The 22,863-nt window shown below is 41.5% G+C and overlaps 1 protein-coding gene across 5 annotated transcripts in view; it reads left to right on the plus strand.

Annotated features, from left to right (window-relative positions):
• The window catches only part of MYH9 (myosin heavy chain 9), a 69,374-nt gene that overhangs the window by 3,700 nt on the left and 42,811 nt on the right, over positions 1–22,863 (plus strand). For 3 of the 5 annotated variants that reach the window (XM_040544781.1, XM_040544783.1, XM_040544784.1), the window contains exons 2-3: positions 11,139–11,491; positions 16,827–16,983. In XM_040544781.1, coding sequence (XP_040400715.1) covers positions 11,159–11,491; positions 16,827–16,983 — 490 coding nt within the window. In that variant the 5' untranslated portion in view covers positions 11,139–11,158. Of the gene's footprint in view, positions 1–934; positions 1,199–8,252; positions 8,428–11,138; positions 11,492–16,826; positions 16,984–22,863 lie in introns of those variants that run through there. The other 2 variants (XM_040544782.1, XM_040544785.1) reach the window with 2 other exon arrangements.

Below are 22,863 nucleotides of genomic sequence, written 5' to 3' on the forward strand. Positions count from 1 at the left end.
ACTGTAGCACTTTAACATCTTCTTACCGGCCTCCAACCCAGTCTCATTCAATATAATGCGTTTAGTCCCTGTGGTAATGGCCATTCAGTCCGTTGGTGTTTGGAACAGTATCCCACCTCTCTGAGCATCCTAAAAAGTCTGAAGAAATAGTAGTGTCTACAGTTTTCCAGTAATGAAACTATGCATGAATTCATTGTATGGTACATCGGGAGCGAGCTCTGTGAAGTCACGTCCTTTTTAGACATGGCAAAGAGGAAACTGTAAAATTGATCTAGCATACTTGTCTACTGCAAGTTATTTCTTTTACAAGTACTACAAATGTATTGCTGTTGGATGCAGAGAGTAATAATGAAATATAACTCTGCATACTGTGGTTTGACTCTGTGACCTCTTTATGAAACTTATACCTCTGGAGTTTTGTACATCGGGTTTGGATTCTTCTTGTCTTCATGACTACAAGTTTAAATTTCTCTTAATGCGTGTGTACTAACTCTACTGAGGGTAGTAAATAAAACCACATGGATGAGTGATTTCAGCAAACTCAAGCTAATAATCAATATATGTGGAGGGAAACTGAACTTGGAAATGTGTATCAAAGTCTCTGTAACTGATGAATACTTCTATTCATCAAGAGCTACCATTTTAATGAGTCTCGGCAGGAAATCCATTGAGATATATGCCTCAACGCTGAACTGGAGTTCTGATTCGAATGAAAGCAAAGTAGATGTTCAAACTTGTTTAAGAAAAAAAAAAAAGAGGTTTAGAGAAATTTTACAGCTTAACTTTGATAGTCCTGTGCAGTTAGATCTCTTTTTTTCTGTTGGGCAGCTTCCTGTTTAAAATATAAGATTTAAAGCATGCTCTTGTAATAGTTTACTTCCCGTTTTATTGTTTGTAGTGATCAGAGTACATTTGTCTCTGTTTTTCTTTTAAGGTCAAGACTTCGCCAGTTTACTTGAATTTAGGCTCCTCAGTCAACGTTGGAGGCATAGAAGATTTGACTTTAACCAAAGTCAAATGTGTCCAACACTCAACACTAATCTTACTGACATATGTAGGCTTGATCTAAACATCCGAGAAAAAAAATTGGAAACACCCAGTTGAACCTACAGCAAAACTTCAACCAAAAGCTTAATTTCAATGGTTTCAGTCTCTTTCTCCAAATGTGACTTAAAACAACGTGCTTGTTAATTTGTAGGTAACTCTTTAGACAGTAAGCTCTTTTTGGCAGGGACTGTTACACTGTAGGTCTACCTGCCATTTAATGCAAGAGATTTCAGTCTTGCTGTGCTCAGAATCAATGCAATCGATTATTATAAGAAAAGCATGAGTACAAACATTTTTCATATTATTTTAATTGATAGTCTGTATTAGCACTTAAGTATATTTGATTAAGTATACGCTGCTTTAATTTGAGAACTCGACAAGAAGTACTGAATGTAAATCTGAAGTCGTATGAATGAACTGGATATAGAAGTTGTTAGCTAAGCACTTGATGAGGTAAATTGACTTTTAACAGTTTTATTCTGCGGATGAAGAAAAATACTCTGGCTTCAGCTCTGGCTAAGTTGTTCATAGTTTAAAATGTAGAGGAGGTTATGTACATTTTTTGGGGTGTTGGTGGTGTGTTTTACTGTTCAATTAGTGAAAGAAATCTGAGGGCATGCATTTTGGTAGATCCAGAATGTTGATGGTGAAGGTATCCAGAAACAGGCAATATAATTCCTAAATCACTGATTGCGGGTATCTGTCTAGAAAACAATTTTAGTTAAATTTACAAGCAAAAAACAACTAAAGTAGCCCAAGAAAAACAATTGTAGGTATAAGTGGAATGTGATACATTTGCAAAATACCACTTAATATCTTATTCTTCCTAGATGTTCAGATGCCTTTGTTTCTGCTCCTGTCTGACATAAAGTAAAATGTATTCAGACTTTACAGAACTGTTTAAATACATGAATATGTGTATATGGATCCAGGTATATGGTGGAATATTTACAATAATAAGTACATAGATAACTGACACTGTCACATTTCACGTAGGCATGTCTGATCTTACTGACAAAGGGAATTTTCATAACGAGGAGCATAAGTACAAAATAAGGTAGAACTAGGCTTAACGCAACAGGCACAAAAACTGCTTGAGCCGTGACTTAGGGTTTGTGACAAACCAGATCACGCGGCTTTCATCCTCTGGGTCAAATTGCAGTATGAATGTTAATAGCAGATACTGAAGTCTTTGACCTTTTGTTTCACAGTAAAAATATTTTGAGTTATTTTAGTGGCCCTTCCCCAGTCTTAGTTTTGCTTAGATGAACTTGAGCTTGCAGTTTACTGCAGTGTGTGATGGGAAATGTAAAACAAGAACACACAAACATGCAGAGGAAGATGCATTAGTAGTCATAGTTTCCCTTTAAATGTGGGATTGTCAGTTTGTTAGACAAAGTGGCGTAACTTCTAAGAATTAGGAGTGCGCGCATTGTCCCTACAACACTGGCTGTACATGTGCATAATCAGTTTATCTTCATCCGCACAGTGGGAGCTGGCCTTTTTAATGTGGTAAATATTAAGTTTTTCTTAATGGGCAGAACTGTATAGAGATCTTAGTCCTTATGTTTGGGTTCTGTAATTTGAGTTTTTAGAACTTGATGTAGATTTAACTGATGAATGTTACCCTGTGGTGTGATACCAGTTATATTGGGGAAGAAATGCAACTGCAGTAATGGTTCGGCTCCTGCTTGTGTAGATAAGGGGATGTAGTGCATTGACCTGAGCCACTGCAGTACTGTATGTAGTGTGTATGGTCATGGACAATGTTGCTAATGATGCTGGAAACGCATGAAACAGTTCTGATACTCTGTGGTTGGTGTTTCCTCATCTTGTTTTTTATCCTGTTACAACAGAAAGCAGAACTTTGGTGGAAGCTTCCAAACCCTATGCGCCTCCTCGTACTGGGAGAGTGGAATGTCAATGAATGTCAGTCTCCAGTGAGAATGGGATAAATTTTTTCCTATAAAAACTATTTTCCCGTAATGCCAGAAGGGAGAAATCTTTGTTCCTTATAGCCATAATTGTAACAGTTCAGATGAGGTTCCTGCTTCGATTGCCCTTGCTTTCACTTCATGTAGAAAGATGAAAGTCCTTTCTCGCCCTTTAATACGAAGATCAGTGCTTTAGAAGATCCACGGAGGAGAGCACAGTCGGGTGAATTCTAAAATAAGAGGCACTTAGCACTGGTCCTTTTTAAAGATTGATGCATTTGACGCTTAGGGAAGAAAGCACAGGTCAGGGACAGAGCAAACGAACCAGAAAATGAGCATGAGGCTGAGGCATGCAGGGCTCCTCGGGCGCTCTGCTGCCTCAGAGGGCTCTCTCTAGGACGCTGGTTATGATGGAAAGCTAAGGAGGGAGCCACGAAGCTGTGCAAGACCTTGGCTGTAAGAGGGAAATGGTGCAATCGCAGCGTTTCAAAGCTTTCCATCCACTTGATGGTTAGGGTCAGCGAGGTGGTTCTTAGCCTGCCCTCCTTACCCATCCTGAAGCCTGAGGCTATGCAGCTTGCTGCGTGGGAGTTGCTGCTGTCTTCATGTCCAGAAAGAGTCACTGTTTTCCTGCTCCCACCTCCGAGATCGCCTTCGTATGCAGAAGTGGGTCCAATTAATGACTCCCTGCCAGCGACAGGAGTTGAATGTCAAACTTTGACCCTGCAGAGGTGGAAGACTTACCTGTGGCAGGGTTTCTCCTCCCACCTCCATAGCTGCTGTTACTGCTGGAGCAGACTTTGAAACAAGGAAGTAGGAGGTATAGCAGAAGGCTGTCTGTACACAGGCATGGTTTTGCACAGTAAGTTGGGCTGTTGGTGTCTGGGGAAGGTTGGTTCTCCAGAAAGAAACCCTTTTTGATATGGTTTCTAGGCGTGTTGGAAGTATTTCTTGGTTCTTTTTGATATGAGCTGGAAGAAAATTCCGATTAGTGATGCTGAGACCAAAGCGAGTTCTTAGTTAAAAGAAGCAAGAATAACTAGAATAGCTTGATAGGATAACTTGATAGTATTAGCCACACACATGCTAAATATTTGTCTCCAAAAGACTGGACCAAAACCGTATTTTTCTCCCCTGTCTTTTAACTAGATATAATTATTTTATTCCTTGTTCCCTCTTGTGATGAAAGCTGGAGTTGACAGAGATGATAGGGGTGCTAGCTGATATCAAGCCGTCCATTGGCGGATCTGCCTTGTGCCCCCGAGAGCTCTTGGCAGATATCTTTCTAGCCTTAAATCAGAGTATCAGGGAGGGGATGAAATGTGACCTGGAGATAACAAGGACGGGCTGAAACTTTCCAGGTTCTCCCCCCTCTCTCCTGCAGCACCCCTGGGGAATTCTGCCTGCCTGCTCAGAACTTCTTGCAGTCCATTCTGCCTCGTGAAAACAAGTCAGCCAGCAAAACAGCCCGAACAGCAGGGATGGGCTGCAGTCTTCTGAGCTACAGCTGTCTCCTTAAGTGGGATTACTTTGCTGAGTGGTCACCAAGAATGTGTTCTCCCCCTGGAATGTTTTCCTTGTGGGCACACTGTCTCTGGAAGAGGAATTCTCTCCTCTGCTGAGAAGGCATTTACTGTACACACGCTAATGAGAAACAACAGTTGCAGAAAGTGTATTATGCAGGATTGTAAACTTCGAATATTTATTCAAAGTGAATGGGGTTGGGTGGCAGCCAGCCTAGCTTTGTCATGCTAAAGACTGGACTTGAAATTAACAGAAGGCTGCCCTCCCCCTCCCTAAACCCGCGTTTGGGGTGTTAAAACAGCTAAAACTGATTAACTCTCTTGGTGCCACGTACCTTGTAATGTGGCAGTGCCTCACTGAAGTGAGAAGGTGCCATTAAAATGCGAGGTAGCATTAACTTAGGGAGCCTTGCTTGGCCATATTTGCCCATAACCTGCAGTGGTTAAATTTCTTTAGAGTATGCAGTGCAGTTGCCCAAGACCTTTTCTGTGTTTATATAGTCTGTGGTGAAACCTCTGCTGTCCCATTTCCAACGTTTGGTACCCAAGCCCAGCCTTTTCAGATTAGCATTGATTTGTGTTACATCTCTGTGCGCTTCACCGGTAGCTCCTGTTTGCAATGTGGGCCTGATCTTGTTCTCCACTTGAACGGTGGAGAGAAAAGGCAACGACTAAGCTGGCTTGTAAAGACCGTGTCTTCCTTGTGTGTGGCTTTGTGGTGTTTGCAATTTGCCGTGAAAAGTCCTGGCTTTGCGGAGCAAACCTCCTGTGTCAGCTGTTATAGCAGAATGTGCAAATGCTGCCTCATACATACCAGAGAGTGGTGCTTGACAGCTGATGAAAAGAACTGGATGTGCAGAAATTGAGAAATGTTTATTCTGCGTTCGCTGTTCTGATATCTGCCAGCTACCTCTAGGCCACCTGGAAGAAAGAATCCCCTTCGATTCCCTTCTGTCTTACGTGCAGCCTGGTCAGTAGGTCACTCTTGTGTAACACGGGTATCGCTGGTGCTTTAGATACCTGGATTCCTCCTTTCTGCATTCTTGGAGCCCTGTGCTTAGAGAGAAAGCGCTTCAGCGCTCTACCTTGTGTTCAGCTTACAGGAATAAACACGGGAGCTGGCAAGTCTGGGCAGCGCTACAGTCAAACCGAATGTGCAACAATAATTGCCAGCAATCTGCATTGCAGTTGTGAAATGTGTCTTTCAACAATGTATTCTGTGCGTCAGAATGTGACTCGGGAGGAAAGCAGCGAGCTACAGTAAGCCTAATAGCAACCATTATCAATCCCAACTAAAGCTGAACTAGAAGTAATGAGTCAGTGTGGCAGCGCGGCGTGCTAAACAAAAAGGGTGAGCGTAGCCGAATGCCTCTGCAGCTCAGGGGGCTATCTGAGGGAGTGCTAACTGTGAATTCGTGAATTTGTCTGATGTATTCTCCAGTGGGCTAGCTGAAATTCATGGTCCCCGAGGATTTTTTCAGAAGCATCGGGCTCTGGTGTGTCACAGTGCGACTGAGAAATGAGCAGATACCGCCAGTCCCTCAGTGCCCCCTTCCCTTCCTCTCCTCCCCACCGAGATTGGTTTCTCACCCGCAGTGATTCAGACTCGGGTTTTTGTCTAGGAGTCACCTACCAAGCGGAGTAGTTGGTGCTAGCAAACTTCACAGTTTCCTTTCCCTCCAACGTCTTGGCAAGGGGAGCTGTGAAGTGGCTGTCTCCTATGTCCTAAGCAGGCGAGAACTGAACAGTTTCCTAGCAAATCCAAGGGAACGAGTCGGGGGTGGGATTTGGCTTTTTTTTTTTTTATTGCTGTTGGTTTGTGCTCACAGCTGTCAGCCTGGCCCAAAAAAGTCAACTTGCTGTACTTTCTAGTTGCGTTTAATGCAACTGTTTCTGTTGGTGAACTGTGTTCAGCTGACTGGGGAAAGTGAAATAGTTGAGTTCGCAAAACTAACGCGAGTATTAGCTCTTCGGATTGCACATTAACAGGGATTCCTGGCGGATGAATGTTCCTGACCAAACTTAGCGTGAATCACCAGCCTCTTCTCAAAGTCGGATTATTTTAAAATGCTGTGTGTTAACAAAGAATCAAGCTTCTTCAACCAAGCAAAGTTTAGTTGTAACTGAAGTGGAAGCGTAACTGACTGGTAATGCTGTAGTTTCCTAGTGTAAAAGTCTTGTCTTGCCCGAAGAAAAGGTGTACATTCCTTCACCCTGTGAAAGGGCTTTTTGTGTTGTAGCCTATTCTGTCACAACCTGCTAAAGGTAAGGCAGCATGGAAAAGAACATGGGGACTTTGTTCTTGAAATGCTTCAAAATGTGCGATGTGTAAACAAAGAGAGCTCACTTGGTTTAGTCCGAATGTGTTTGCGTTGCTATTTAGTGTTTGTTCTTTTCATCACCCTCACCTGAAGAAAAGTCTGAAACCTACAAAGAACAGCATGGCTATCTCAACTTCACCAGCAGTTTGGGGAACTTCAGGTCCTTTCCTTGCCTAGTGCCCTGACGCTGTTAGTAAACGTGATGCTATAATTATTGCCATGAAAGCTCTTCTTACTAGGAATTCTACATCCACTTCAGCCCTTACCTTGCTAGTTTGGCCTAGCACGAGCTCATCCTATTGAGCAGTGGGCTCAGTCCCAGAAACAACAATTCCATGGCTGCTGACAGAGTAAACAAAGGGGGGGGGGGGGGAGATAATACAAATAGTTCTGGAAAATTAAATTGCAAACAGATAACGTTTTAGCAGTTGCAAAACACTAACTCAAAGGAGAGGACCTTTAACAGAGGCAGCTTTTAGGGCTTTCCAAGCTGGACAAGGCATGCCTCTAGGTTTTTGGGGAGCACTTGATGCGTTAAGTAGGGAGAGGAGCGTGTGAAGTGTCTCGTAATTTGAGCCTTAAAGGTATGAAATTGTGGGGAAGTCTAAAGCAAACTTCTATTCGTATGATGAATTCCAATGAGGGTTTGGGGTAATTCTGCCTAGTTCAAAGGGAATGCATAGCATCTCAACATAAAGCCACCATTTAGTTTATTCATCTCAAAAGAATCTGCAGGGAAGTGCATGTGCAAAGGTTTCTCTCCTTTTTTTAAAGGGTGGACTAGAAAATAATGCCTTGGCCCCCTCTTATCCATGACTGTATGGATCACTTTTCCTTCATCTGTATGGCTTCTTTGGGGCAACTCTGTAGCTAGTTAATTGCCTCTTTGGGCACCTGAAATGGGGGAAAAGCAGCACTGCCTGACCACCTTGTTCTTCAGACTGCTAGGAAGCACACTGAGGGAGCACACTGGGTTAATAGGGAAGTGACTCTGGTATTTCATTTTTGGAAACAATACTAGGAAGGAGGCATTTGAACTCAAAACAAGGATAACCTGTCTTCCTTCTGTATTTTTTTTGTCTGCTACCTGTAGGCTGGTATTGCATTAAAAATAATATTATTAACAGTACTCTCATCTGACGGTTGCACAATAGCCATGTGAAGATAAATGTCCTTGCCCCATACAATTATTTACACCCAAAATGCAACCTCCTAGGCAAACAAATTGCTTCCTAATTTGTTCCTAAAATGGTAACAACTTATATTTAAAAGAGGGTTGTTGTCAGCTGCAGGTGTTTACTGGATCAACTGTTGCTTACGGAGTCCTTAGAAGTACCCAGTGACACGTGGCCCAAACTAGGAGGATAAGTTTTGGAGACCACGAGACAGAGCTTGCTGAATCTGATTCCTCTGTTGGTGCTGATCTTGTGGACGAGGCAAATGAATGGTTGGTTTGTGGTATTGCTAGTTTAGAGGCCCTGTGGGGTAGAAGTCAGCCTTGAGGATAGCTCTAATAGCAGGTTATCTCAGCGTGATCCTCCGGCTTCTTACATCTGCTACCTGAGGATTCTTCCATCCTGGAGCATAGAAAACCAGTCTGAGGTGGTGAGAATAAAACTTGTTTTCTGCTGCCGTGCCACAGGGTAGTTCTCAAGTCTGTTTGAGGTGCAGACTGCCTTCTTTTAGTCTCCTCACTGTTTAGTAGCACTGACACTAAAAGAAACTCAGTGTTTGCAGAGATCTTAGAACAGCCATGTTAGGCCGTTTGTCTTCTTACTTGGCTAGCTGTTGTTTTCGGTCCTGGGAAGAAGAAAGGGGATGCTATAGAGTGATCCCTTAGGGGTGAAGAATGCTCTCTTACTGTTTTTGAGATAATTCAGGTTGGTTTTTTTTGGGGGGGAGGAGGGGGATAATTCAGGGGGTCTCCTCCTGTAAATGATTTGACTAATCTCTGTAGCTACCATCGTTCCTTAGTTCTTAGGATCTAGAACTGGCTGGGGATACCCCTTGAAAGATTTCTTGTGGTCTAATTTATTTGACATCCATAAAGAGCTTTATCCCAGAACAAATCTCCAACATTTGTTGGCTGCATGGACTCTTAACAGCCAGGGGGTGAGGACTGTGTTTGAGTGTAACACAGGACACTTCAGATGGCTGGTTACTTAGGATTCCTCAGGAAATGATGAAACTGAATTGAGCTGAAGCATGCTGCCTCTGTGTCCTGCCTGATTATAGCCAAAAAAGGCAACTGGTTAGATTCTTGGGAGTTGCATAGGCAGGAAACTGTGTAATGGAGGGTAGAGCACAGCTGCTGCCTTGCCAAACCTGATACAACTCTGAACACAATTGAATTCTTATTTCTTTTTTTCCTCCTCCTCTTTTTTTTTTTAACCCTTTGGCCACAACCTGCAGAAGATACTCTGCATTCTCAGGGACTCTTGACATCTTTTGTTGAATTGTTATCCTTCTCTATTTCCTACTTACATTGTCAGGCTAGCTGCTGTAGTCTGGTTTTGGGGTTCTCTTGGCAAATTAGATTTTTCATTTCAATCAGCTCTTGATTGCTACATCTTCTGCCTGCAGCAAGTCTTTTCAATGCGTACCAATCCAAATCTGGATTTTTTTCAATAAAAATGTGGAAAGCCAGGGAGGTGGAGTGGCTCTGAGAATCGCCATTGTGGTGATGGAGGTGGAAGTGTCAGTGACCCTCTGGGGAAAGAAGGATGAGGTAAAGTGTGGGATAGCTGTTTGGCATTTCCTGTAAGGCTTAAGACAAAGATTTTAAACTCAAGCTAAAGGAAGCAATTACTTATAGAGTGTTTTTTTTTCTTTGTTTGCTGAAGAACTTTTGACTGTAAATATACAGCTGTCCATGGCATCTGGCACAAAGTTGCATACCACCTACTGCGATACGTTTGTTAAAATGAATTTCCCTGCGTGCTTACAAATGACTGGTGTGGGCATTTTGTGTCCATCTTTATTACAGCTGATGCTTTTCTGGCTTCATTGCTTGTGAATGCTGGGACCCAACACCTATTGTTGCTCTCACACACGTTTCAGGAGTTGACCTGCTTCTGTTCTGCCCTCGATATCTTTTTGTTGGAGTTATCTATGGACAGACTTCACCTGTTTGATTTGTAGGCTGGCGTGTAAATACGGGTATGTTCTGTAGAAAAGTTACCCCAGTAGCTCCTGACAGCCCTCTATGACACAAATATTGAGATTTTAATTTCCTGTTCTTTCTTTGCTTAAGAACTCTAGCTTCTCTCCAAGTTATGAAAAACATATTAAGGATGCTGATATATTTGTGAGGAAGGATCCAAGAAGTAATGTTTATGGGACCTTGTAAAGAGGCTGTTGTTACATGGTTAATGAGCCTTGACGCAACGCAGTTCTGTCTCTTGATTGAAAGGGTTCCTGAATGGCACCAATAAAGTTGTTGTCTTATTAACTGGAAAATCCCTGGCAGTTGTGCTCTGGTTTTGATGAAGCAATAAATCTATGGTGCCATTTTCTGAGTATGCTGCTTAAATATTCTTCACGTGGTGATGGAGCTCTATCTTCTACCCAGCCACAGCTTTCTAAGTACTAAATGGAAGGCTCTTTGTGGAGGATTTTTGGCTGTAAAGTTTCCTGACCACAGTTTTTTTTTCTGTTACTGACTTGAGCTATCTTGCTACAGAACGTAGACCAGGAGAGAGATACCAGCTGGTGGGCTGGGTGTTGCTACTAAGCTGGTGGTGAAAAGGATTACTGGTGGTGTCTTTTAGGAGGAACGTGTCTCTCTTGCATTGTCTAGACTGGAATATGTCATTTCTAAGAAGTTGTGATTTTTTGATTCATAGCTTATCAGAAGAAGGCGAAAGGAAGTAAAAATGATAATTAAACTTCTGTGGTGATTTTTCTGCTCTACTGAGTAGAGCAGTGAGGGGCTAATCTTACCTGAAAGTTACTGACATAGTATCTGATGCTTGGCACATCTTATGAATTGTTTGTTGCTTGCCATTTAGTGTGCTTTCTTTCTTCTGCCAAATAACGGCTTCCAAATGCTTAACGGTCAGTGTTTTGTTGTTGTTTTTTTTCTTCTTTAACTGCTTGCTAGTTTGTTTTTTCACATCCTCTTGGCAGGCAAAACCTTGTCAAACTTCCAATAAGGTCAACTTACCAGTGCGCTTACTAACATGAAACTCAAGGAGTGGGAGGCATGCTCTGACAGCCAGGGTCTCAGAGTACTTAGCATGTACCTGTCTGCAAGGAATTTGCAAGGCAACTTGAAGCTTTAAAAACTTTTTTCTTTTTTTCTCCTGTTGCAGGTCCCCAATTCTAAAACACAATGGCGCAAAGAGATGCAGATAAGTACCTTTACGTGGACAAAAACATCATTAATAACCCCCTGACTCAGGCTGACTGGGCAGCTAAGAAGCTGGTATGGGTTCCCTCAGAGAAGAATGGGTTTGAGGCAGCTAGCCTGAAGGAAGAAGTAGGAGATGAGGCCATCGTGGAGTTGGCAGAGAATGGGAAGAAAGTGAAGGTGAATAAGGATGACATCCAGAAGATGAACCCTCCCAAATTCTCTAAAGTGGAAGATATGGCAGAGCTGACGTGCCTGAATGAGGCTTCTGTGCTTCACAACTTGAAGGAGAGATACTACTCTGGACTGATCTATGTAAGTAATCTTCTCCATGGGGGTAAGACTTCTTGATTACATAGTATGAGAACTTACTGTAATCAATTTGCTTTTAAAGTGTGTGTTAACCTTTCATTTCCCCTATACGCAATTCTCATGTGACTTAGCTTCTTCTCTCTACTTAAAATTTTTTCACTAAACTATGCCAATCCCTCTCTAGTTAATGTTGGAGCTTTCAAGGAATGCTGTGGTAAATCTGTCTTTAACATTTTAACGTCTTCATTTGCAGAATGTTTTGAATGCCATCTAGCTTTCTTTTACCAAGAAGTGAGAGCAGTTGGAAAGTGGTAAACAGGAAGTCTGAACCGAATCAAATAATAAAAACATGGTCCTAATATACCTAACATCTGAGTTGCTTTTTCCCACGTCTGGAGCTTCAGTGGGAAAGAATGCTAATGCCAAGCTGGTTTTTACAAAAATTCTGGATCTCAGAATGTGCTACTAGAGAAGGGACATATGTGCATATGTGAGCTTACAGATGGGAAATACTTCCTGTATTTTTTTTCACCCAAAATGGAGAAGAGCAGAGATTTTTCTTACAGCCATGGAAATGACAAAGATACCATGCGTGGGCCCAAAGGCCATACCCTCTAAAGCATGCAACAACTGCTTCGCTGCATACCAAAAGCAATAAGTAGGGAAATGTGGGGAAGAAGAACTTGGAACCTTGACTGGTTCTACAGTTCCCTTCTGATTTTCCTCTTTGGGTGGCCTCAGACGTCTGTCCTGGTAACCTCTACTTTATTAATACTCTGCAGGCATAGAATGAGTAATAAGCTTGATGGTAACGCAAAGTTTGGATGCAGTGGCTGCTTAAAAGAGGAACCAGTGTTTCTTGGTTTGTTTGTTTTCGAACTACCCACTGCTTACAGAATTAAAACGGATCTGCCTGAAGTAAAATCCCGAGGGATGTAGAAATGCCGGATATTCAATATTTTAAGGCATTGTGAAATGTTTTTCACAGTAAATTAGAAAATCTATTAAAATAAGATGTATTAGAGAAAGATTTTGATATATAAACATGTATATTAATTAGGTCCTAGATGAAAATATGTCTAGGTGTTTTTTTCCCCTCATTTTGATTCCAAAGCCTAAAAGCTGCCTCTTTCTTCCTATGGAAAAGGCACCATAAATAAAAACTTTCTGCTCTGTCTTTCTGTATGTTTGGGTGTTTTTTTGAATGCCTACTTCTTCATCTTGCCCAAAGGAGTCTAGTCATTTACCTAGTCATCTTATGAGGCAAGCTGTACACGATCTCTTCTGCCCTAACAGAGACTGGTGGTATCTGTGACACCACATAGCAGGAATTCACCCTCAGGTAGAAACCTCTGAACTGTTGCCTTCCAAGTTAGGGAACATGCGAACAAACTAGAAGAAATTCTGTCTAGTGCTGTGACCACTGCTCTTCTAGAGTGCATGAGGACGTATAGACAACTGCTGCATAAATCATCAGAGAACATCTGAAAGGTGCAAAGCTGATACAAATTTAGTTACCGTCTGATCTCAAAATTTTGAGACTTAACACGATTAGAGGCTGATGCAGTTAGTTATTCTGTGTAGCTGAATAACTCTTGACTATTGGTCAAAACCTGTTGTCAGAGGGAAGAATCTTGGTCTTGTGTTGAAATAGGATGTGCAAGATTATGTGTGTAACATTTTTAGAACAGGAAACATTGCTAAGTTATGTAATAAGTTGAAAATAACTCAACAGCATCTTGAAGTTTATTGCACACTATGCAATAAACTTTCACATATCCTGTAAGATATCCTCTAAAACTTCAGAAATGGTTTGTGACTCTAATAAAGTGAGTTCTTCTAGTTAGATTTTAAGAAGTATTAAAAAAAAAAAGCCTACACCCTCCACTCATATAAACTTACAATAGTAACGCTCTATTACAGAGTCTTAGACTTGCCAAAACAGTTGCACAAAACTGTGCACTTGTGAAACGGACTGATCTTACCTGTCAGCAGTTCTCAGCAAGTCGGGGGATTAACGTGAAGGCTTAAAATACTTTCATTGGAGTGGCTGTTGGTGGATCATTAATCCTCTTGAAAATAGTACATGCGATATATCTCTAGTATAAAGGTCTATGGAAAGATCATAAGAATAATTGGGTTCTGTCCTTGGCCTTTCTGCCTTCCTTGCCAGCGGGCCTGTGTGCTTTTTTCCTCAAATTTAAATTTTCCATCTACCCATTCTACCAAAGGAAGGGGGAAATCTTGTGGCTGGTGCAGAGAAATTTTGCACAGGGAGGGTCAAGTATTTCAAGAGCTAAGAACTCGAATGTGACACCAAATTGCAACTTCCGTGTGCTCATTGGTTCCGTGCTGAGATGACTTGCTGATAGGCAGATTTTCATATTAACCTTTTGCATTCCAAGTGCTTTTATCAAAAGATCGTTTTCAACTTCTGTATTAAACTACCACGAATGCATTATTGGTATTCACTGTGAAACTCAAACCTCAACTTAAGTCTTTCACTTATGTCACTGAAGTTAACAGATGCTAGAAAATATCCTTTCTGATGCTGTCAGCTTTGTTCCATGCTGAAGAAGGTCCTTTCAGCTCTTCAGAGCTAGTTTAGCTGTTAAAATAAAAGTAGTTCCTGTTTGGCCCTCCAGTGTGTCGTTTGAAATAGTAGTTTTAAGTTAATGCCAGAGTTCTATTTTGAGCCAGTAATGTCTGAAACAAATACGCATCTCCAAGCCAGCTGTGCTTATAATAGATTAGCCTTTCAATTGGAGTGTTGGGTTCAGTTCAGGTATTTAGGCACAAAAGCCGTTACTTGTGCTTTAATAAGATGAAGATGACTCTCGTCTTCCCCGTGGTAGGACCGACAGCTTCTGCTCAACGTAACTCATTTGCTTCCTATACATAGCTCTGTCAGTGTGCTTAACCAGCTGTCTTGACACGGTGGCCTCCCTCAGTTGCCTATCCCAGCGCTGATTAGTTGTCTCTTTATTGGACAAAAATATTCTCATGCATCTGTCTGGATGAGATCATTGTACTGCAAGGAAACTTCCCTCAGGTGTTTCTCCTGGCAAGTGGAAGCTGGCAGGAGGTGATGGAGTTTTCCTCCAAACCTTCTTCATCAGTCTGACAAAATTAATGCCTTCCTTTTTCTGAACTGTTGCTCTATTCCAGCAGACTGCTTCAGTCCAGTTGCCAGACGCTTACACCGTTTGTATTTGAAAAGTGACATTTCTCCTTTGTCAGCAAACATTGCCAAAAAAGTCATACAAATACAGATGAAAAGACTTTAAATTCCATGTCGAATATTACCGCAGCACTTGCTACTGCTTTTCTTCTGCTTTCACATCTAGTCTCCTGTGGAGTCAAATGAAGTGTTAGAAGAGAACCTGTAGTTTTATCAACGTGAGCTATTCCCATCCTAAAATAAGGAAAAGGTATATTGTATGAACTGCGAATGTGGTACTCTAGAGTAGACCGCTTTCTACCTCTTGTTCGTGCCCTGTCTTTCAGTAGTGTAGTCAAAGATCAGGAAAGAAAGACCCAGGCTTTCAGCTGCTATTTTGTACTATGAAAGCATGGTCTGCTATGTTGGAGAACTGAGGCAGAAGTTAAAGGAACTAGCATTGCCAAGACTGTTTCTGCAAACTTCTTAAACAGTTCCTTTCCAGCACTATCTCAAACCTAACCCGACTAGAATTGAACTGAAGTTTAGCTTCCTGGAATTGTAGTCCTATGTGAAAGGGTTTCATCCAGCTTTAATAGCTTCCCATTTTGGAAAGAAATGCTTTTCTCTAAGTTATTTAAATCTTCCTCAATTCATTAAAAAAAAAAGTAAAATAAAAAAATTAAAGAAAAAGACAGCCCATTAAGTAGGGTGAAAGTTGTATCAGATTTTTTTGTTGTGAATCATTTTTTCATTCTGAATCAGCTGTGTGAGAAGAGTGGGCTAATTGCCTGAGGTTAAACCAGCACCTAGAAATTCTGGATATAAGACTGTGTAGTAGATGCTATTTTCACCCTTCTTATCACAATAGTCTGGTCCTTATCTTTATCTAGCTAAAGAGGCTAAACCTGATTGCTTTCTGTGCTCATTGTGGAGAACTCTTTACCCACATCAGAGCACTCTTCATTGAGCAAACAATAGAAGAGATGGTAGCAACAGAAAGTGCCAAATGTACTCTTCTGGTAGCATTGCAAGTTGCTGTAGAAAGCTTCTTATATCCAGATGTTTCAAACAGCTGCCTCTAAAATTATCAGGGAGCTCTAAACCCCAAGAGCAAGTCTTGGAATGCTATTCTTAGAACATCTAGGAATCTAGGAAATATTCCTATTCACAGCAGAGTCAACTCTGAATTCAGCCTAGCCCAGTGATCTTGAAAAGCTCCAAGGAATACACTGGTCTTATTTTTCTCTAGGAATTATTTTGGCCTGATTCTCTACATTGGAATGGTGCTTTTATTAAAAGGGTAGGAGGGAGGAACAACATCTCTTCAAATAAACCTATGTAAAATTCTACCCTCTAGAAAGGAGACCCATCTAGTCTTTCCCAGCTAGAGCAGCGTCTGCCTACTTACTGCACACCGAGTGTGAGTGAGCAGGGAGATAACTGAAAATAAGCAAGCTGTACTCCTATTCAAGGAATACATTAAGACCTCACAAAGTAGTTTGATGCCACCAGTAACATTCATCCATTGGAAGTGTTTGGGGTTGTGTTATCTGTTCTTTCCCCTGTTTAGTAGCAATGAGTTAATATGAAAACTGTTGAGCATGGGCAAGAAGATCTTGTACATCCTGCTAATGAGTGCCATGTGTGAAAGGGAATATGCATCTCTGTATTGTCTTTACTGTAATATCTTGCTGTGTCTCTGCATCATCTGTAACATTTCTGGATGTAAGAAAACTGATTTGTTGTCGTGAAGTTTTATTAAGTTGTAACTGAGCAATTACTGGATAAATATATGCAGTAGAATGACAAACATTAGGCAGAACATAATAAAATACATGTTTCTAGGAGCTGAGCGCCTATCATATGTAATGAAATAGACACTTCAATATCAAAATGTTGAGATGAAGAAAAGCCACTCCTAGTGGACTGTTAATTAGCTAGGGAGTTGGCTAGTTTGATTATCAGTGTGACTAATGTGTCAGTCGATGCTTTTTGTGTACTTTGGAAAGGTTGAGTACCATCCAAGTCGATATAACTTCAGGTGTTGCTGAGATTCTAATATTGCTTAGAAGCACTTAAAAAGCATCTTTTTTTTTGGAAATAATACACTGTTAAAAGGCATGAGTGTACAAAATTTTAACTCCTGTTTTTATTTTTGGGGCATTTTCTTCCCAGACATACTCAGGCCTGTTCTGCGTGGTAATCAATCCTTACAAGAACCTGCCCATATACTCAGAAGAAATAGTGGAGATGTACAAAGGCAAAAAGAGACATGAGATGCCCCCTCATATCTATGCCATCACAGACACAGCCTACAGGAGTATGATGCAAGGTAAGTGCTGACTGAGGTAATGGCTTTTTTGTTGAAATAACAAATCAAGGTTGCAGTCAAAACACTGTAGGAGAACAACAGCTCACTGCTGTCAAAAGGCATTGCTACTTCCTTGTTCACAGGCGCCTGACACCTACTTGGTACTGGCTCTTGTGCTCAGGTGATTTAATAGCTTTCTCCTGTTCCAGTGGATTGAAGAACCTTGCTTCAGAATATAAGAAGGGTCTGATATTCTTTAGCAAGAGCTAAACTGGACATAAAGGACAGAATGGTATGAATGCATGTGGTTCAGAGAAGTAGTCAAGAAGAACTGAAGTAGTAAATTTTCCTTCTCTAAGTGATGATCTTACAGAATCATAGCTGTAGATGGGCAAGTATGTGTATTGGTTGATGGAGTCGTTTAACAAAATTATTAAAACCCAGTCATACAGCTTGGTTGGAAGAAACAAGCTTAGTATGCCCTACATTTTGAAATGTGATGATCAGTGATAGTTTTACTGATGATGAGTTGTTTGGTTACATTCTTGTTCTGTTAAAAATAAAACTTTCTATCAGGCAATATTAAATACATCCATTGTCTTCTTATAGAATAAAAGAAAGTAAGCAGATTGACCTGTTTCCCCGCCACCCTGCTGTGCATACCATGGGGAAGTAAAGTCATAAATACATGCTTCTTGTTTGTCACTTGAGAACTTAAAAATGGAGCTCTGAAGGTCCTGTGCATATCCCTCCTTCTGTGAGGAGGTCTTTCACAGAGAACGTGCTTGGGTTACTTGGAAAGTGTTCAGGTGTGGAGGTATTCTGTGCTTTTCTTCCTGTACTTAGCTAGGTTATATGCAGAGGCACGCTTTGTAACGTTTAAAGGACAGTTTGATTTGGCATAGTTTGTATAAATTAGATACTCCTGTATTTTCTGATAGATAGCAATGATGATTAAGGTGTGTGTCTCTATGTCCTGTCGTTAGTCTCAGGTGTTGAACAAAGGCCAGATACAATAAACATGCTTTACAATTCTAATTAGTCTCAGTTCTAAAAGGTTCTGCATTTTCCCTGCCCTCACTACCACTTGCACTTCCAAGCATAGGAAAACTATAACAACGTGATTATCCAGAGTGGAAAGGGAGTGAGAAAAACTTCTTCCACTTGCCTGAGTTATGGCTTTAAACAAATTTACCATGTGAGCAACGCTGAAGAAGGCTGCTAAGGTGTGGTGCCATGTGGATCAGAGCACACCGGAGAGCTAACGTGATGGATAAATTAAGCTGTGTTGGTAAAAGCCTTGGGTGTGGAGGGGAGAGCCATACTGACATGCTGCAGTTGGACCGGTGGCAGGGTACTGATGGCAACTAGTGGAAGATATGACAGCTTTTGAGAAAATACTCCTATACTACTTAAGCGTTGCTCTGAAAGGAATGCTGTATCCAGAGTGTGTGTGTGGGGACCCTTGAACCTGGATCTGCGTATGCCCTCACTTCCTTCAAAGACCGAGCAGCACGATTGTCTATAAACCTCTTATCAGTGTTTCACTTCCTTTATTACTTCCTTCTCTCTTGCCTGCTCCTTGTCAGCTGAAGTACCAACATATATTTTCCTTAAACGAGGTATTGACTAAACCCTACCAAATTTATTGTTCCCTAAAAAGATCTTTTCTACATAGCATCAGAAACAGGCTCTGTGGCATTGTTGTAAGAGACCAAATAAGTCTTTCTTCTTCCACAGTCAACAGTTAAACCATTTGGAACTGCACAGTTTTGCATCTTGTCCTTTATCCCTACCATATACCATCAGGATGTGGCAATGGATATCTGGACAGCCACAATTCTGCAAGAAGGAACAGATGACATCTACTTGTCTGATAATGGGTCAGAGCTAGTGGTTGGTCTACATGGATAATTCCTCTCCTTTTCAAAAGAGGTGTCTCCATCAGACCACCCCTTGAGTGGTGTCTAAAGCTCAGAAATCCCAGTCTTGAATTTTTTGTTGTACAAAGTTGAAGAGTGGCAGCCCTGCCACTGTTTTCCTAGCACTGGAAAGTTGCTATGAGCTCTTTTGGAGTGTTTACCTTTTCCAGAACAGTTCTAGCTACATGATATTCTCAACAGTCCTGACAATCTAGAGGTTTGTCTCAGCTCTTCTCTGCCTGGCTTGAGATACCTTGTTGCTGTCTGGTTGGAATGCTTGTTGGACGTGAAAATCATTCCCACTTATCTTTTGAAGTAGCCTGCTTTGACCAATTAATTAGGTTTGGTAGAATTCTGTGTGTGTTGGTTCATATGTATGTGTTTGATATCAAAAATGCCTGGAGATCACTGTAGGGTTATTTGCTGCCTTAGTTCAAGGGAAAACAGCAGCATTCTGGTGTATGCTACTGGGAGCGAAGGTGAGTAGGTTGTTGCAATGTCTCCGGCCCTGACTAGCCTCTAGGGCAATGGAAAGCAACATTCCTATTCCACTTTCTCAGTTCTGCTTAGCAGTGGGGGAGGCTTGATGCAGCAGCCAGCGGTATGGCAGGAATCTGTACAGAGAATAGAACATGAAAGGGTCCAGTGCTCCACATGAGCCGGAGGCATTTAGGATTAGGATGCCTTCCCTACAATACTTTCAGAGCCCCAAAGACAAGGAGTCCTTCATGGTCTGAAGGAGGGTAGCAAGCTAGAGACTAACTTCTTCCAGCTCGGGGTATAGTTATCTCTTAAGCTGACAGACTGGAAAAGCTTTTCACATTAATTGATACGGACTGTTTTACATTTTTTCCCCCAGTCAATTTATGGTATTCTAATAAACAGGCTGTTCAAAGGGAGGTTCTTCAGGAAAGGAATTGGGAAGGGAGAGGAAGATGAGAGTTTTATTCCAAATTCTGCTAATCCAGAAACTATTTAACCCTTTTCAGGCATCTCTGCTGATGCACAAAGTTTGGTCCTCTTTCTGTGTTTACCATGGTTATTCCATTTGCAAAAGTGTCATGTGGCATTCATGTATCCTAAGAGGTCAAATTGTTTTTGTTAAACTTCACCAGAAGCATTTCCTTGAAGCAATAAGATAATGGAGAATGTGGTAAAAGTAATTTTTTTGATTCTTTTTTCCTTCTTTCTCCAACCAAAGACATTAAGATTCAGAAATGAGGTAAAAACATTATTTTGCTGAATGGTACTTGGAGATGCTTCTTGTGTTTCAAGAGCAGAATTCTGAAGAAAATAAAAACATTTTTGTTTTCAGAGAAAAAAAAAACAACACATTTGTCTTAATGTTTTTGTTCCCTGGGTAACCTGGATGCCAGAAGCCTCAGGTCTGACTGCTTTCAGAAGAATTACTTTTCTGGCACTGATGACTGAAGAAGCATAGTGCCTGTAAGTGGAGTGGTGTCTTGAGCAGACAAATCATTAATCTAAAGCAGCAGATGTACATTGAAGGGGTAAATTCTTTACCTCAATTTGCGTTCTCCAGAGGATCTATTAAGAAAAACATTTTAAAGCTATCAAATAGCACCTGTTTGTCTGTTCAGAGCGCACACAAGGAATTTTTAATGTCAAATACTGAGGCTAGAAATAAGCTAGAAGTTTCATTGGTGTCTGGAGCATGATGGCCATTTTACTGTCAGTGCCTGAAACTTCTTTGTAATAGCTTGGATTAGTATGGTTGTTCTGGAATGCTTTCTTAAGAGCTCTTCCCTTGTATGTGTACTCTGCCCATTTTTTTAAGCTTCTATTCAACTTGCTCAACTAAAAGGTAGGAGAGAAAACAGACTGTATGTTGCTAGTGAATTCACTCTATCTCACTTCTCATCCAGTTTTTCCACATGTCAGTATAGAGCTCCTAATGTTTCACTGAATAAAACTCTTAAAATCATTGTGCAGTGATTAAATCCTCCTTGACTGTGATGGATTAGTTTGCAAAGGAGCCTATGTGGCCAGCAACTTGCTGGTATTCACTTAGAATTTAGGCAGTCTATGGGTTTGGTGTTTAAAAGAAAAAAATCTGAAGTATAGCACCTTCATGATCTTTACTGGCCTTGTTATATTCAGGGAGGAAACAGTGCTAGCTATTTTAAGACAAACGGCTTGCTTTTGTAGGTCTTCAGATGCACCTCAGACCCAGTTGTCACTTTCACAAGAAACCATCCTTTAGATCTGCTCCTGCAGAACATGATCTTGAAGTATTTGTAATTCTCAGCCATTTACATGTTTCTTAAGTTTCCAAGCTAGTAGAGACTTCTGTTCTAACTTCTGGGTCTCGGTTCTGCTTTCTCAGGTTGCTTCTTAGCACTTGTCTGCTATACTGCGCTGTGTTTTACACTGTCCCAAAATGCGTCTTTATTTTCTCTACAATACTCTGTGCATGCCTACCAATGGAGGGATACCCGATTGAGAGAGCTGTTCAGATTAGGTAGGGGCGTGGATGTGTCTCTTTCAAGTTGCACATAAGGGTCAAATTCTGTTTCCACTAAAACCGAAGGAAAATAGCATGTGGTTTCACTATTTTTTTTCCAAGATCTGTCCAAATTTCTGATGCAAAGGGCAGTATTAAATTTGGATACTAAATATGGAGGATGTTCATTTGATGGTGTTTGTGTGCAAATTGCAAGAAAACGCATGTAGTTTCTGATTTTCTTGAGATGTTTTACATGCTTTGAATCATTTGAGATTTCTAAATGCAACTCTAAAAAAATCTGTCTTGAAATGTGGTTTTCAATAGAACAAGGAGCTAAAAGAGTCCCATTGCCCGCTTGTTTTTTAGTAGTTACCACACCCTTTTTGCTTCATTCCTGTAAACCAGAGCAGGAGCCTTCTGGCAGTCACTTATGTAATAGTTCAGCCCTTTCTGTCGGTTTCCCTGCTGTACGCTGTTCTAGTATCGTGAGCCGCCTGAGCTTTTGCAGGCCGTATACCAGTTTTTCTTTCCTGTCAGAACTTCATAAACATTTGTGTAACCGAAAATTACAGCCTAACTTGTTTTCCTGTTTTGCTATCTCCAGATTCAGTTGTGGAATGCTACAGAAAGGGGTATGGGCTTTAGTCCAGAAATGGCTTGGGGAAATAAATATTTGCATTTGACCCAGTAGGATGTGTTTCATTTTTTGAAATGAAACTTTTTTTTTCCTTGTGCTTGTCCTCAAACTTCACATACAGCAAAGCTGAATCTTGGCACTGCAGTGGTCCTGCCAAATCAAATGACTTTTTCCTTTTTCATATCTAGAAGTTCGACTCTGTGAGAGCTGTCTTGCATACGCTATGCTTATCCTTCATTTGATTTTTTTCCCCTTGTACTTAATGATAGGTTATTAGCATTTTGAAACTCTTCTCTAATGCATTCCTTAAATGACAGTGCAAAAGCAAGCTCTCGGGCTCTGTTCTGGTGTTCCCCAGGAGCGTTTTTGACACTCAAACCAGTGTCAGGAACTCAAACCAGCATGTAGGTTAAAGCACCACTGTGAATATGTTTGATTTTATGCCAGTGGGGTTGTTCCGGGTAGCGCAGCGGTGTCAGGTGCCTGCAGCTCCTCATGCCCCAGAGCCCTGAGGGAAGGACGCTGGCTGTTAGACGACGCTGAGGTCAGAAGAGCAGCTTGAGGAGAGCGAGAACTGAAGCTATAGCATGGCTGGAGCACACATTTCGACTCCTCCTCGCTTCAGGTCAACTCGGAGGTGGTCAGCAGGCAGACGCCTCAGCTGGGCCGCGGGCCCTCAGGGGCGTGCTGCAGTAACGGAAACCCAGAGGGCCAGGCTCCTCCGCTGCGCCAGAGCGCGGCGGTTAGGCGGTGGGTGGTACCACCTCGCTATGGTTAAGCTCTTAGCCTTAATGAGTCAGCTATAGGCAGGGGATCGCAAGCCAAGCCTTTGCCTTTCAGCTAGGCTTCCTCTTAGCCGGGGAGATGATGTCAGC

Source organism: Cygnus olor, chromosome 1 (genome assembly GCF_009769625.2).
Source record: "Cygnus olor isolate bCygOlo1 chromosome 1, bCygOlo1.pri.v2, whole genome shotgun sequence".
NCBI lineage: Eukaryota > Metazoa > Chordata > Aves > Anseriformes > Anatidae > Cygnus > Cygnus olor.